The sequence below is a fragment of the Stylophora pistillata genome, chromosome 1, assembly GCF_964205215.1.
Source record: "Stylophora pistillata chromosome 1, jaStyPist1.2, whole genome shotgun sequence".
In the NCBI taxonomy this organism is placed as follows: Eukaryota; Metazoa; Cnidaria; class Anthozoa; order Scleractinia; family Pocilloporidae; genus Stylophora; species Stylophora pistillata.
Window position 1 is genome coordinate 38,630,695 of NC_142519.1, and position 15,278 is coordinate 38,645,972.

Consider the following 15,278-nt stretch of genomic DNA (forward strand, 5'->3'; position numbering starts at 1 on the left):
CACCCAAAAAATTAAAAAATAAAAAATAAAATAAAAAAAACTATAAAGCTATTAAATTAAAAAAAAAAAAAACTGCAAACTACAGTGTATGCTTGGACACTACACTCATGCTTGAAAATGTGTGATAACAGTACACTGACTCTGAGAAAGAAAAGTGGGACAGGGATGAGTATGTAGAAGCGAACATACTACAAATGAACGATTTGTGGCCAAAAGTTGCAGAGGAAACAAAGACTTGAAACCCTGACTCGAGTTGTGTTCACAGCAAAGGTGAGAAATAACACAAGCCGTGTGCACACCAATCACAACTTTGAATGTGACTTCAAATGTGTTTTACCCTCACTATTAAAACAGATGGATACCACCTTAGGAAATATAAGATATACTCAGATGATCACCATTCTGGACATTCCGAAGCGTTCCCATGTTTATGATTATATTTATGTTCTATGATTTTGGCACATCTGTCAACATGAGACTTTTTGCATGGGTCATGAAAGTAGACTTAACAGAAATTCATGGGTCATGGAATTCATTTAGGTGACTTTCAGGGGAAATTAATGGGTCGTGAAAGTAGACTTAAAAGAAATTCATGGGTCATGAAGTAAGCTTTTAAAGAAATTAATGGGTCATGAAATTCATTCTGGTGACTTTCAAGGGAAATTCATAGGTCATGAAAGTAGGCTTGAAAGAAATTCATGGGTCATGAAAAAAATTCCCCATTGCTGGAAAATTCAGGGTTAAAATAACCCCATGAATTTTCATTTTGCAGTATTCATGGGCCATGAAATGATCTTAATGGGTTTTTCACTATAAATTAATGGAATTGTCATAAAAATACTAACAGTTCATAGTCATATCTGTGACTAGAGATTCCTCATTATTTCTTCTGTGATTTTCTCCAAATGTCATTGCCCCATAAAAATCTCTTAATACCACTAAGTTTGAGTTTGACTAATGGTCGTGGGTCATGGGTCGTGGGTACAAGTCGTGGGTCGTGGGTGTGGGTGTGGGTAAAAGTCGTGGCTGTGGTTAATACTTAATAATAAAAACAACCATTTAAAATATTAAATATAATAATACATAAATTTTATACAACCCTGTTATTCATTAATTTAACTGTACTTTCTTCTAGTTATTTTTTTTATTCAATTTACCTTACTTTACGTCTATTTCTATCTGTTATCTCACTGTCAATGAAATTATTAGTTTCAGTTTCGAGACAGGAAGAGAGATAAATCTTGTAATTACATTAAATTAGTCTCACAACACGATAATTCCGGATCTGTCACCAGCGCGATCGCCGACGAGCGTCCATTGGTCGGCTACTCTGGGATTTGATTTTTCCCTTTTTCTGCTTTCTAGGGTAGTTGTCAAGGGAAATCCACAGGACGTTCTTTTGTTCTCTTGCGGTTTTCAAGCCTCAGACGATAAAACTTTCCCGAGGTAATTTTCTTAGGGAAAATACGGTCACACTTGCAAATTTGAGTTTCCCTAGGGAAACTGTCAACAAGTCAAGTTTCCCTAGGACAAAACCCTGTAGTGGGACCACAGGTAATATCGCGTTTACAATCCTCCATTGTCGAGTTACCAGTCTGGCAGAGGTTATGTGTGTGCCTTTTGAGTCAGTCGACTTGTGTAAAATCAGTTTTTCTTTGTGTATACAGTGTGTGTAATTACCAGATTTATCTATCATTCTTTTGTCATTGATGTTGTCAGACGAGATCTCGGAATTTCTGTTCCTTGGCCCCTGACTTTAGCCGCAAATATAGAATTCACGAGCGCTGTCGCAATTTTAACATTATAGTACTACTATATGAAATCATTTTTGGTTCAATCGTACAAAGCAACTCGGGTGTCTCGTTAACACAGACCTCGAAAACGCAGAACGCAGACCGCAGATCGCACAGCTTGAAAAACGTGTACACAGTGTGTAATTACAAGATTTATCTCTCTTCCCTTTGTTATCAAACGAGATCTCAGAATGCGTCTCAAAACTGCAACTAATTTCATTGACAGTGAGATAACAGATAAAAATAGACGTAAAGTAGGGTAAATTGAATAAACAAAGTAAAATAACTAGAAGAAGGAACAGTTAAATTAATGAATGACAGGGTTGTATAAAATTTATGTATCATTATATTTAACATTTTAAATGGTTACTTTTATTATTAAGTGTTAACCACACCCACGACTTTTACCCACACCCACACCCACACCCACGACCCACGATTTGTACCCACGACCCACGACCATTAGTCAAACTCCTAAGTTTAAATTTTGAACCTCACTAATCTCTTGCAATAGTCTTTAAACATACCTGTCCACATGTCAGGCCATACTGCTGAAACACAACTTCATAGAGCGATAACAATCCTCCCTGTCCTACAGCAGCACATGCTCTTGGTTCAATGTAAGGCCTTGACTGCAAGAACACAGAATTGCCAATATTGAGTACAGTTCTAGTAGGTACTTTTAGGTAATAATGAGGCTCATGATAAAAAAAAAAAACACTGTTCTCAGGGCTCGAAATTGCGAGCAATACAGTCGCATTTGTGACTTAATTTTTATGTTTGCGACTAAAAAATTATTCCCGAGTCGCAAAATTGCGAGTAGAATAAAAAAGCCAGCAGTCGCTACTTTGCCACTATTTTTGCCGAAATAAATAAAGAATTGACAAAATATATTGTCGTGTGTCTTGATTATCATAGACAATTGAAGCTATAGGGTAAAATTGTGCCTAATTTATCCGAAATGTTGTGCACGCAACGCCATTACCTCAATCGGCCACCATTGCAGTGATCTCTTATTCACACCTCGAGGTATTATTTGGAATAAATGGATCAAAATGTGAAGACAGAACCACGCAGAATAACCATGAACCACGCATGTGTCATAATGCGTCATATCACACACAGTGCCCAGTGCCCCAAACTAATGCACGGATTCAAACATGGCAGAGCAGGGTTTCTCATTTGACAATGCTGGAAGTAGTATTTTTTTGTTGTTGTTTAAGTGCAACTCAGAATCGTACATCTTAATCTCTAAATGCGCGATACATCACCTGTGAATTTTTTTTGTGTTAGGACCGTAACCGGATGACAGTGGAGACAATGCAGAATCCGGCGCCACCAAAAAAACAAAAACGAGTAATATGCCCATATTTCAGTCGGCTTTTATCACTCTAGTAGCTGATACACTTGAACGTGCGAAATTACGTATAATACATCCGGTCAGTACAAATTGCAGACTGCAGACTGGGTATAAAGTGCAGACTAGGTATAAAATGCAGACTGCAGACTGCAGACTGGGTATAAAATGCAGACTGAGACCAAAATTAGGTATAAAATGCAGACTATGCGAGAGCAATATTTTTTTTAACGTACCTCAGTGTCACGCATTCGCCTTCCTGAGTTTAGCAGCTGCTAAAAGTTTCCTTCTTGGCGCTTTCATAAGATATGTCCATAAATTGATGCTTTTTCATCGAAAGAACAACATGTTTCCCTTCGAGTTCATAAACTAAAACGGCTGCTGGTGCCAGAGATAGGTTCTGTCCTCGTGTACCGGTTCACAAGAGCCAATACAAAAGACCAAACAATACACAATAGCTAACCGATGACTCCTAAACAAAGAAAGAACAATGGTAATTCCCTTGTGAACCGGTACACCAGGACAGAACCCAGAGATATGTCATTTGGTTGCATAAATTACACGCTGCGCATGCTACAGCCGCCATATTTGATACATGCATGGGCCAGCGGTAATGACAAATAGGAAATCGCTATCGTTCGGGTTTGCTCGGATTATTCAAGATGGCGGCTCTACGATCGAACGTGTTGTCATGTTTCAGCGCAACAAATAAACGGACTGTTCACATAGACTGACCACAGTCTATGCATATGGAGAGGAAATTGCAAGGAAACGAACTCGGAAAGGCGATTACATGACTGGGGGGTGATTTAACGATGAAAATATATCGCGTATTGCACGAAACGAGAATTTTGCTGTCAGTCTGCATTTTATACCCAATTTTGGTCTCAGTCTGCATTTTATACCCAGTCTGCATTTTATACCCAGTCTGCAGTCTGCAGTCTGCAGTCTGCATTTTGTACTGACCGAAAAATACATCGATTGCAACTGACTAGAGATTGTAATGTAACAACAAAATCCACTTTTGCGAATTGGGGTTGGATAAAGGACCATGCAAGCTTAAATAACCAGCCTAGATCTCATTTTGGGGCTCTTTGAGATTATGATTAATGCAAAACCTGTTGAAGAAACGAAAGGCTTCTTTTTGTCCTTGGTAAAAGAAAGATTAAATCCTAAAAAAAAAAAAAGACAGATCTAGAGGAATGGTTATCTACCAATCTGTAACTCACATTCCAAAAAGTTAGGCAAATCTGAGCAAAAATGGAAACAGCCCAAAATTTGACATAGGCTAATATTGCCTCTGGCGCCTTAATTATTTATGCATTATGGATATAATGAAGTACATCTCTTGCTAAGTTTTAGAGGTAATTTGGTTCCATGCCCCTGCAAGCAGAGGTTTCTTCCTCAGCTGTGTGGCAGATCTGAGATTTAATAACAGGGGGGTATAAATTAAATTATGCCCTGTGACAGCTTTGATATTTTTATTTTACTAGATAAATGAATGGTACACTTGGACAAAGATGCCAGTGGTACTGATTTGCTTGAAAAATGGATAGCCATGTTTTTCATGTAAGTAACGATAATTCTGTTTTTATATAGGATTAAAATACCTGGCTGGCAGGTGTTATGTTTGCTATTTTTCAAGTGGTAATTGCAAGAAAGCTTTGAATGAACTTTAAGGATAAGCAGCGTAAAAAGTGCTGATGTGGCATATTCAAATGGTTTATTAATGATTCTTATTCATTTGTAGGTCCATCAGAATTAGAGTCATTTTTTTTGTCCTCTGTGAAATGTGCATTTCAAAGAAGCATTATGGAGTCTTTTGGAAGAAGATGTGATCAATGTAAGTTCAAGAACTATTGCATGGTGATTATTTGATTAGTGAAAAATGATACATGTAAATTTTTAGCTTTGTTATAATTATAGTATGCCACAACCATAAATATCCAAGTCTTGAATAAGAAAAAAATTAATGAACCAGTTTTCTGGAAAAAGAAAGTTGATATATATGTGTGTACATGTACCAATACTTGAAGGGTTTTTTGTTTTTAAAATGTATGGCAGTGGCTGAAAGAAGTGTCAACCAGTTACAAGAACTGGATGCATTAATTTTAAGGAATAAAATTCCAATTCAGGCTGATTATTCAGACTACTCAGTGTTCCTGACTTAAGGTCACTTGTTGTTTCAGCTGTAAGAAGTAGCAATGGCAGGTCTAATGTTAAGAGTTAATTTACAAAAGAACGCAGCTTTTGTTGTTATCAGCATTAAAAAAGTTTTTTGAATTGTCTAGGAGTTATGTAGCTCCTAAAATGGCTGATAATAATGATATAGATCGAGCCAAATTGTAAGTAAATTTCACAAATCATGAGTTATATTTTTAATGGCACTGCAGTTATAATTTTTGTACTGCATGGTTATCAAGGGAAATTTAAAAGAAAAACCAAAAAAAATTTTTTATTTACATTGGCTATTCATTGCTACAGTGAAATCCCATGTAAAGGAGACACCCTGTTTTAATTGACACTAGTATAGCTGGTCAAAAATATTATTTTTCCATATTTGCTGTAAATGTAAACTGAACTTTTATTCAGAGGACAGGTTTATTAATTAACATGTTGACACTTAAACAGAGCTGATAATTTGTTTAGAACCCAAATCCTTTTGAGCTGACTTTTATTGATATTTTTTGAGGGATATTTGTTCTATTGCAGAAAGACCGTACAGTTAAGTGCTTTATATTAAGTAAGTTTTCTTGTTGCCTAGTTTACAACCTAATTGGGCCTTACATGGAAAAGGTTTGTAATAGCCAAGCGTTCAATCTACCCTATACTTACTGAAGCATGCCAGGGTCTCTAACCATATGTTGCATGCTGATTGTTTGTGTAGCAATCTGCTGTAACAGGGCACAAGAAGACTTGATCATTCTCTGAAAAAAAAAAATCATTTTTATAGAGTAGCTTATTATAATTTGAATATGCTTGATGCACTTACTGACCCAATCATGATCATATGGAGTCAATTATAAACTGGCTATCAATTGCACAATTTGCTAGAACCAGCTGACTCTGAGTGTTTAATATGGGGTGGACACTAATTAGTAAGGGTCTTGAGATTGCCCATTTAATGCAAGTTTTACTGTAATATAATTGGTACTTTTTTACATGAAAAAACTCAAGCACTTGGGCAAATAGGCAGTCCCAACTACTGTGGTGGCCAGAGAACATACCCTTTCTTGATCCAAACAATGCTGGGAAAAAAGAACTCAGAGAGGATGCATTGGTCAGGGTTACGAATGCCTTTGGACTCCATGTTATGCAGCTGTCACAACAACAGCAGCCCCAGCCTCAGTGCTCAACAAGCCCAGCAACTGTAGCTGTAACAACAACAACAGCAGCTATGTTACCTGAGTCCAGCACAGCCACATTAACAAACACAAGAACAACAGCTCCTGCAGCAGCATCCACAACGACAGCAGCATGCATGACAGCACCTGTGGCAGCAGTAGCAGCAACCAACACAATAACAACAGCATCTTCAGCATCAGTTACAGTTACCACAACAGCAGGCCAGGGTGAAGCTCGCCAGGTGTAAATAGATCCCCCCCCCCCACAGAGCGCTTCATCTATTGATCATCTAGTGATGGAAAAGTTTGGGAGTGAGAGTGTATATTTGACCGCCTCATGGCAACAAGTTAGAGACACTTGCCCCAAACAGAGGATAGGAGATCTTATCAAGATCATGGAATTGCTACATGAAGATGTAAGTCACCTCTGTCAGCTTTCTGCCAAAATTTCATAAATTATAGCAGGGTGCGGGAGCAGGAGCTTTAGGCAAATTCCAAAACAGGAGCAAACTGATTTATACATAACATTAGACAACTTAAAATGTTACTTGTGAGGCCAATAAGCATATTAAGTAAATTAGATCAGGCTCTGCTAGCATGCAGTAAGCTAATGACTTGGCTTGGAGTGGTGCAACAGTGGCATTCATTTGAATCATCCTGTTGTCTAGCAGAGCCTGGGTGCCTCAGGCCACCAAGTTTTGTCTTAATGGGAAACTTGCATAACTTCCTCTTTATTAATGCTTCTGAGAGCTAGGCACCCCACACTTCCTGCATGAGAACCTCTGGGCACCCTGTGATTCTTCTTAGGCCACAGCCTTGTTGATTGATTGGTTGATTTCTTTCTTTCACTAGAGCCAATGTCATATCAAGCTATCTGAAAATAAGAGTAGTCAGCTCCTTGCCCATCTTAAGGTGTTTCTGAGTCAACTTCCTGGAAGATCTAATTCGAGCCTTGTGTATCCTCACTTGAGTAAGCCACATCCTTCATTCCTCCACAGCTATGATGGTATTCAAAGGGTGCCTGAAGGGTAAGTTGTTTTCATTTTATTTATTCATTTTATTGTTATATAGGTCTTGTGTGATTACTCTTCTCCATTTATACAAAATGGAGTCTTATATATTTCAATAAAACAATAAGCTATACTGACACATCAATACAACACGGCACTGGCCATGATAATTAACAATCATTCCACAAGCGTTGGATATGAGATGATAGATAGCCAACGAGGTACGTAGCACCGAGTTGGCTATAATCATCTTATATCCAGCAAGCGCGAGTGGAATAATTGTTTTATTAAATACGCCCCAAGATATTAGACAAATCTTACCAAATCTTATTTTTTAACTCCCTTTTAATTTTAGGCTGATGCGTACGCTTACCATATTTTGTAGATTATGGTATATTGGCTCATATACCATAATGGCTAAACCAATAAAAAGTCTTGAATTGCATTATCCAATGATCCAGTTTTTAATAAAATAATCCCATTTGTTGCTCTTCTTGTTAGTCTAATTATTCTAATTATATTTAACAATTATTCCACGAGTGCGCGTTGGATATGAGATGATTATAGCCAACTCGGCGCTAAGCGCCTCGTTGGCTATCTATCATCTCATATCCAACGCGTGCTCGTGGAATAATTGTTTTATTAAAAAAACACCCCCAAGATATTAGACAAATCTTCTCGACTTTATTTTGTAAGAAGAAACCGGATGTTACAATGTACAGATATTAGATTATGGTATATTGGCTCATATACCATAATGGCAAAGCCAATAAAAAGTCTTGAATTGCATTATCCAATGATCCAGTTTTTAATAATTATTATTATACCATTGTTATTATTTATTATTTTGTCGTTGTCGTTGTTGTTGTTAATGCGATTAGTACTGTTATCATCATTATAGTCATTTATATTTATTGATAACTAGTATTACTTTTTCCAGCTGAAAAATTTTTGTCGTTTCTCTGAAATATTTCTACGTACATTAATGGCTGTTGGCTGGGTTCAGACAACTACCAATTATTGAAAACTCATTTTTACCCAGACATCCTATTTATTTGCAGGCAGTCCTTCAAGTGATAATGAAGAACGAAGGCCTCAACTACTATCGCTCCAAATTATTTTATGATAAATTTTGCCCTTGAAGAAGCCGTTTTAGAGATTTAATATAACCTCGAAACAATTTGCCGTTATTAACCTATCCCCGTATTTTGGATATATCATTAAAAATAGATTACAGTGGTTCGATTTACAGACCATTACATCATTGCAGCTCATTGGCGGTCTACGGGATCTGTAAAATGGAACGGTTAAAGTTTCATTGAGTTCTGTTATATTGTCACCTCTTGCGATTCCTTCCCAAAAATTCGTGTACCAGAACAGAAAAATAGCATGGTTACTGTATCATTATAATATGGATTTATGATAACCATCATAAAATATAGGCAAATCGTAGGGGGAAGGCGTAGTGAAAGAGATGCAGAATAAAGAAATAAGTTGAATCAAGTTTGTCATTATGGTCACATCTGGACTCTTTACAGGACAGTCGTGTACCGGGACTGTGAAATTGCATGGTTACAGTATCCCCATAATATGGGTTTGTAATAATCATCAATATACAGGCAGATCGTAGGGAAAAAGCATATTGGGTTTTAAGTAAGAGTTGTACGTGTCATATATACGTGATGAAATTTCGAAATTAACTCCGTTCTTCAGTTGCGTGTAATGGCATTAAAGTATGGTCTAAATCGCTAGGGTAGAATGCACAAGATTTTTACGTCGTCCTCATAATAAAACCAACTTTGAGTAAAGAGTGGTAAGGTAAGAGTGGATATGTGAGTTGGCTTAAAAGTCTCGGTATAAACTTCGACTCTACCAAAGCCGTGTTAAAAAAATTAAATAGTTTTATTCTGCGTGCTTTGTAAAACTTTTTTTTAATTCTAGAACTGCTTTTTTCATAATGGCTAAGCCCATAATATGGGTATACCTTATCCATGCTATTTTACAGTCCCTGTACACGAATGTTCTCTAGGGAATATAAACGTTATAGCATCGGGATCTGACAACATAGACAAAATTGATCAAGCAAATCTCTTAAGTCACATTCTTCGCTACGCCTTTCCCCTACGATCTTCCTATATTTTACGATGGTTATCCTATACCCATAATATGGGATGCGGTAACCAGGCTATTTTACAGTCCAGGCACACGTGCTCTGTAAAGAATCGAGATGTGTTTATTAGATATTCAACAAAAGTACTACGCCGCTGCGCTACTTTAGATGCCTTCGGTGCACATTACTTTCTGTGGTTTCCAAACTGCTGGCATGTTCTATTTGATAGGCAAACCAAGCATAATGTTCGTTATAACGTTTCAGAAATAAACATAAGCTTCACTTAACTTTTAAGCCTAAATTTCCAGAGATAACATTCTTAACACATATAAGCATTCGTCATTGGCAATCAGACCAGAGATATTTTTTCGAGAATATAATAATTAACTACTATTCACAACTAGCCACCGACGCTGAGGTGATTAGTTGGTTTTAAGTACTTACTAAAAACAGTGAGATATTATAGCACAAAAAGATACTTTTTAACTCATTTATTCCAGGAACGCCCACAATATTTTCGGGCTTGCAAAACTTGCGAGTTGCTCAAAAGTGAATAGCAAAGGATGTTTGGAGTTTGAGTAAAGCACCTTCAACGCTATCCACTGTTTTAGTATATACTATGGTTATCACATGCCCATAATATGGGGATATACTGGAACCATGCAGTTTTTCAGTCCCTGTACACGACTGTTCCGCAAAGAATTGAGATGTGATAATATAGACAAAATTGATTCAACTCGTCTCTTTATTCACCTTCTTCACTACGCTTCCCCCCTCCCCCCTTACAATCTGCCTATATTTGATGATAGTTATCATATACCCAATATTATGGGGATACGGTAACCATGCAATCTCATAGTCCCTGTATACAACTAGTCTGTGAAGAAATGAGAAATGGTAGTTATAGACTAACTTCATCCAACTTAATTTATCTCCATATTCAGCCTCTCTTTCACTATGCTTTTCCCGTAAGATCTGCCTATATTTGATGATGGTTATCATATACCCATATTATGGGGTTACGGTAACCATGCTATTTCACGGTCCCTGTATATGACTAGTCTATGAAGAATCAAGAAATGACAATGTAGATGAACATCATTCAACTTATCAACCCTAACCCCAGCCTCTCTTTCACTCTACTTTTCCCATAAGATCTGCCTATATGTTATGATGGTTATCATATACCCATATCATTATGTTCAGTAAAGAATCGAGATGTGACATTATAGACAAACTTGATTCAACTTTTCTCTTTATTCACCTTCTTCAACACACTTTTCCCCAACGATCTGCCAATATTTTATTATGGTTATCGTATACCAATATTATGCAATCCATGCCATTTTACAGTCCCCGTACACGACTACTCTGTGAAGAGTCGAGATGTGACGAAAAAAAGCAAACTTGATTATCTCTTTATTCTGTATCCTGTTTAGAACGTCGTGTCTCGATCCTATTTGAAACTATGCACGTAGTAATGAGGATCACGATCAGTAAATTTTACTTCGTTTCAAAACGGGTTAAGTGTTCGGTGTTGTAAACTGGTCTGGGTACGGGTTACACGTAAAAATCCTAACACTCTTTGTTTGGTTGATTCTTTCAATCTTTTTTGTTCTCAACAATGGGGACTAGCCACACTCCACAAAACACACTGTGCATTGTATGGATATAAGGAGATGTGTTATTAGGCAATAAAACTGCACCAATTGCACAGAAATGCATCCTGGTATGAACAACTAAGAACTCCTAACTTTCCCTCTAGGAAGTGAAACATATAGTCTCTGATGATATCGTACGATATGGCAAATATTCCCATGAACAGAGTACCACTGTCTCTTCCATCATACTGCAAGTTGGTTCTGCAGGATAGATTGGAGCATGGTCTGTAATAGAGTTTCAAAACAATTAAGACAGGCATATAAGCAAAACTCATTACCAAAATTAACTAAAAATTTACACAACAAACCTGCATAGAAACATTTCAACAATATTATCCTTTATAGTAATCATTGCTTTACATATATTAACATGTAAATAATTGCCATACACTAAATCCACAACCACAGTCACAATGGTTGCTGAGTACACAGAAACATTTAAATTTCATTGACAATGAAATGACAGGAGTGCAGTTACAAAATTGTCCAATATTTTCAGAATATTACTACACCCTACACACTACAAATTGTTATCAACTGAAAATCATTTTATTTATTTACACACAAAGTCATTTTATCAAGCAACAATTCCATTACATGCATAATTACTGAACAGTTCGAGACAACGATATGGCTATACCTACCATTACACTCATACAAATGCTTCCTTGTAGACAACTTAATGGAGTTCTGTTTCCAACAATGAACAACTGGGTCCTCACTGTCCCAGGAGCTGTAACAGTTTAGACACTTCTCGAGTGAGCTACCAGTAGGAGGTAAGGTGGGCACAAGAAGCAGAGCACCAGTGTTTGGACAAGCAGGTAACAGATTTTCAGGGGTATGCATGCAAACATATTGCAAAGACCCTGTTAAGTTGAAAGGAATTGCTAACTGTGAGAGGCGGGGCTAATAACAGATTTGTTAGCTAGGGATATGCTGCTGAACACTGAGGAGTGACAGCAGCTGCAGTAAGCACCAAGTCAAGAACATCATCTGGTGTTTCGTGTGCATTTTCTTTAAGATAATGAAGATACTTTAAATGGTCACAGGCATCTCTCTCTCGACTGCCAGATAGACAGGAAAATCCATGCTCACATGACACTATAGCAGGATTTGGCTCAAGTACACACACCAAACTTGATGAATTATTTAATTTAACCACTTTCAAAGGTGTCTGAAGAAGAAATTTTGATAAGAAAATAAAACTATTATGGTTAAACATGGACTTAATACATAATGTACTCTTAACTTTGGATTCTAAAGACATCAAATGAGGCAATTTGTAGTAGGCCAGTGATGAAAATGGGTTTGAGTAGGCCTGTTCTCCATAATTATCAATTTTGATACATGATTCAGAGATCTATTGCTGGGTATAGGTCTCTGACCTAGGTGACTGGTGATGGTACATGTGTAGGCCTGCTTTGAAAGATTTAATCTGAATGAATTATCATTCAGAACGTTCTCACACAAAACCGTTTGTTATTAAAATTGATGACATTCCAACTGGAACAAGGACCATGGCTGTCTACAACACCTCATCATAAACCCAGGAGTTACGTAGTAAACAGTAAATATACTTTTAAGAAATCAACCAATGTCAGGAATATGACAGTTAAGTAGAGTGGCAGTAGATGCAAAGCATGTATTCTAATCAACTAATTTGTGCGGTGCTGTACATCATACCTAGCAAATGACAAGTGACTTACTGAATAATTATGATCCTCTGTAAATGAGTATACAACCTCATCTGGTCTTATGTCAAAAGCTTCTGATCCTTTCAAAAGAACAAGCAATGCCTTAACATGGCCACAATTTTCACCCAAAAAATCTACAACAATGAAAAGGACAAATGCTTCAATAGTATTATTGAAGAACAACAAACATATGAAACATATGTGTGAACTGCGGTTATGAGACGTATATGAGAACGATCCTTCGCAGTAAAGCACTATTTGAGCAATAGTGAAAATCAGACCTGAAAAAAAAAAAATTTCAGGCCTGTACGGGACTCGAACCACTGACCTCTGCGATACTAGTGCAGCGCTCTACCAATTGAGCTAACAAGCCAACTGGGAGCAGGCCATCAAATTAATTCGATATAAACCCGTAGATGATAAATCAAAGAACAACAAACATATGAAACATATGTGTGAACTGCGGTTATGAGACGTATATGAGAACGATCCTTCGCAGTAAAGCACTATTTGAGCAATAGTGAAAATCAGACCTGAAAAAAAAAAAAATTTCAGGCCTGTACGGGACTCGAACCACTGACCTCTGCGATACTAGTGCAGCGCTCTACCAATTGAGCTAACAAGCCAACTGGGAGCAGGCCATCAAATTAATTCGATATAAACCCGTAGATGATAAATCAAAGAGCAAATAGTATTATTGTTGGCATTTAATACTTACATCAATTTGAAAATAAAAAATTACTAACTTGTTTCAAAAAGCAAAAAAAAGGGAAGAAAGGAAACAAAGAGAAACATATCAGAAATCCATTTTACATCTACTGTACATATAGCAAAGAAGTTTAAAGTTGCTCTTTTTCTTGTTCTTGAATGTCTTAACTAACTGTGGTTGTCTTTTAATATAATCAAGGGAGGTCACTGTTAATTGATTCTTGAAGGGAATCAATTGAAGTACCATGCGTACCTTTTTCCATTAATTTCTTTTTTCTAAGTGGAAAAAGACAAGTAACTGGAAGTATCACCAACAGTTATATTTAAAAAGAAGCCCTTCTATGTATACATGCAATCAACAGATGACAAAAAATGCATTGATCGAGACAGAAATATCCAAAAAAATTCAAGATAGCAATACCAAAGCAATTAGCACTTCCCAGATGTAGATTAGATGCCAATGAATTCACCAGTGATGACTTTCTGGTATCACAGCTACATGTGTAGAGCCAACAGGCACCTCCGCCATGGATAATGTATGGGTCTTCCTCTCTATGAAGACATATATGTAGGATTTTTCCTAAGGTTAAAAGTGCATTGGACACAACTGATTAGAATGATTTAAAATCAAAATATAATGGCACAAAGACATTGAAAATCCTCCTAGAGAAGAATGTTTTCAAACAAACCTTAAGGGAGGCTTGACAACCACCACTGAAGAGGCAACTGACTCTAGCAATGTTTCCCATTACACTGTGCATGCCCATTCAGCAAAAACATAAATTAATTTTCTTTTTTTTTGACTGCTGGTTAAAACTGTCTTTCGGCCATGTGGCCACATACAGTGGAACTCAAATGCTAGGTGATAGCAAGAACAGCATAAAGCTACAAGTATGACAAGTATAGATCATTTAAAAGTCTGGTTATCAATATAAAAATTAATTATTCGCTTTACAAAAGCCTATTTACCTAGGGCTGATAAAAATGTACATAGACAGTGCACTGACTCTAATTGCATCACTATACACCCTAGCTAAAAACTACAACAACAAAACTGAAATAGTCAGGAACTTTACACCAGTCTTCTCGTATAAATCCAAATCAAACAAGAAAATTGACAACGGTGCAGATGAATGAAGTATTAAATACCACTAATACCTATAATTAAGAAGAAATACCCATGAAAAGCTTGTGTTGACTTTTACTAAACTTGGGAAGGAAAAACCTCTCGTAATCTAGCATGGTTATGGCTTCAAATCGACAGAGAAGCAGGACGTATTTTTGAATAATAGATGGCTGTTCTTGTGATGTTTGAGTTCCTGAACTTTCAGCCTGAATTTGTTGAAATACACCCTGATCTTGCCAAGCGCAAGAGTGCTGTTCCTCACCCAAGTCATCGTCTAGTTCGAGGTCGACCTCGCCAACTGAAAGCATTTCATCGCTTCTGTCTTCATCTAAAGGGGTTGCCGCTGATCTTTTTTTTTAACTTTTTTCCACACCTTCGACTTGTCTTTGGGTTTTAACTTTGAAAAATTACAAAGTCTCCTGCCATAATAAGTACCACAGTACCAATATTATAGGTACTGTGGACTAAAACAAAT

The 15,278-nt window shown here is 36.9% G+C and overlaps 2 protein-coding genes and 1 long non-coding RNA gene across 3 annotated transcripts; 2 read left to right on the forward strand and 1 right to left on the reverse strand.

The window, feature by feature from the left end:
* The first annotated feature begins 3,798 nt into the window (after positions 1-3,798).
* On the forward strand, positions 3,799-4,993 carry LOC148742412 (uncharacterized). The gene is made up of 3 exons (XR_015999754.1): positions 3,799-3,954; positions 4,644-4,719; positions 4,901-4,993. It is a non-coding gene; the product is annotated as an uncharacterized LOC148742412 (long non-coding RNA).
* A 1,320-nt stretch (positions 4,994-6,313) lies between these two features.
* Positions 6,314-8,743, forward strand: LOC148742413 (uncharacterized). Its single transcript, XM_088756016.1, has 3 exons — positions 6,314-6,910; positions 7,347-7,522; positions 8,566-8,743. Exons 1-3 carry the CDS (start codon positions 6,791-6,793, stop codon positions 8,579-8,581), a joined length of 312 nt encoding a protein of 103 aa, XP_088612142.1. The 5' UTR covers positions 6,314-6,790; the 3' UTR covers positions 8,582-8,743.
* A 2,109-nt stretch (positions 8,744-10,852) lies between these two features.
* On the reverse strand, positions 10,853-15,111 carry LOC148742414 (uncharacterized). Its single transcript, XM_088747387.1, has 6 exons — positions 14,856-15,111; positions 14,099-14,284; positions 12,982-13,103; positions 12,371-12,449; positions 11,920-12,141; positions 10,853-11,500 (listed from the first exon to the last, which is right to left on the reverse strand). Exons 1-6 carry the CDS (start codon positions 15,109-15,111, stop codon positions 11,376-11,378), a joined length of 990 nt encoding a protein of 329 aa, XP_088603513.1. The 3' UTR covers positions 10,853-11,375.
* Positions 15,112-15,278: the final 167 nt, after the last annotated feature.

Excerpts from the sequence above, each read along its gene's own strand:
- LOC148742414 (XM_088747387.1), bottom strand. The coding sequence starts at position 15,111 with ATGCTTTCAGTTGGCGAGGTCGACCTCGAACTAGACGATGACTTGGGT. Across the intron at positions 14,285-14,855 it reads TCAACACAAGCTTTTCATGG|TTGTGTCCAATGCACTTTTA; the intron begins GTATTTCTTCTT and ends CATTCTAATCAG. Across the intron at positions 12,450-12,981 it reads CAGAGGATCATAATTATTCA|ACACCTTTGAAAGTGGTTAA; the intron begins GTAAGTCACTTG and ends TTTCTTCTTCAG.
- LOC148742413 (XM_088756016.1), top strand. The coding sequence starts at position 6,791 with ATGGAAAAGTTTGGGAGTGAGAGTGTATATTTGACCGCCTCATGGCAA. Across the intron at positions 6,911-7,346 it reads TGGAATTGCTACATGAAGAT|AGCCAATGTCATATCAAGCT; the intron begins GTAAGTCACCTC and ends TTCTTTCACTAG.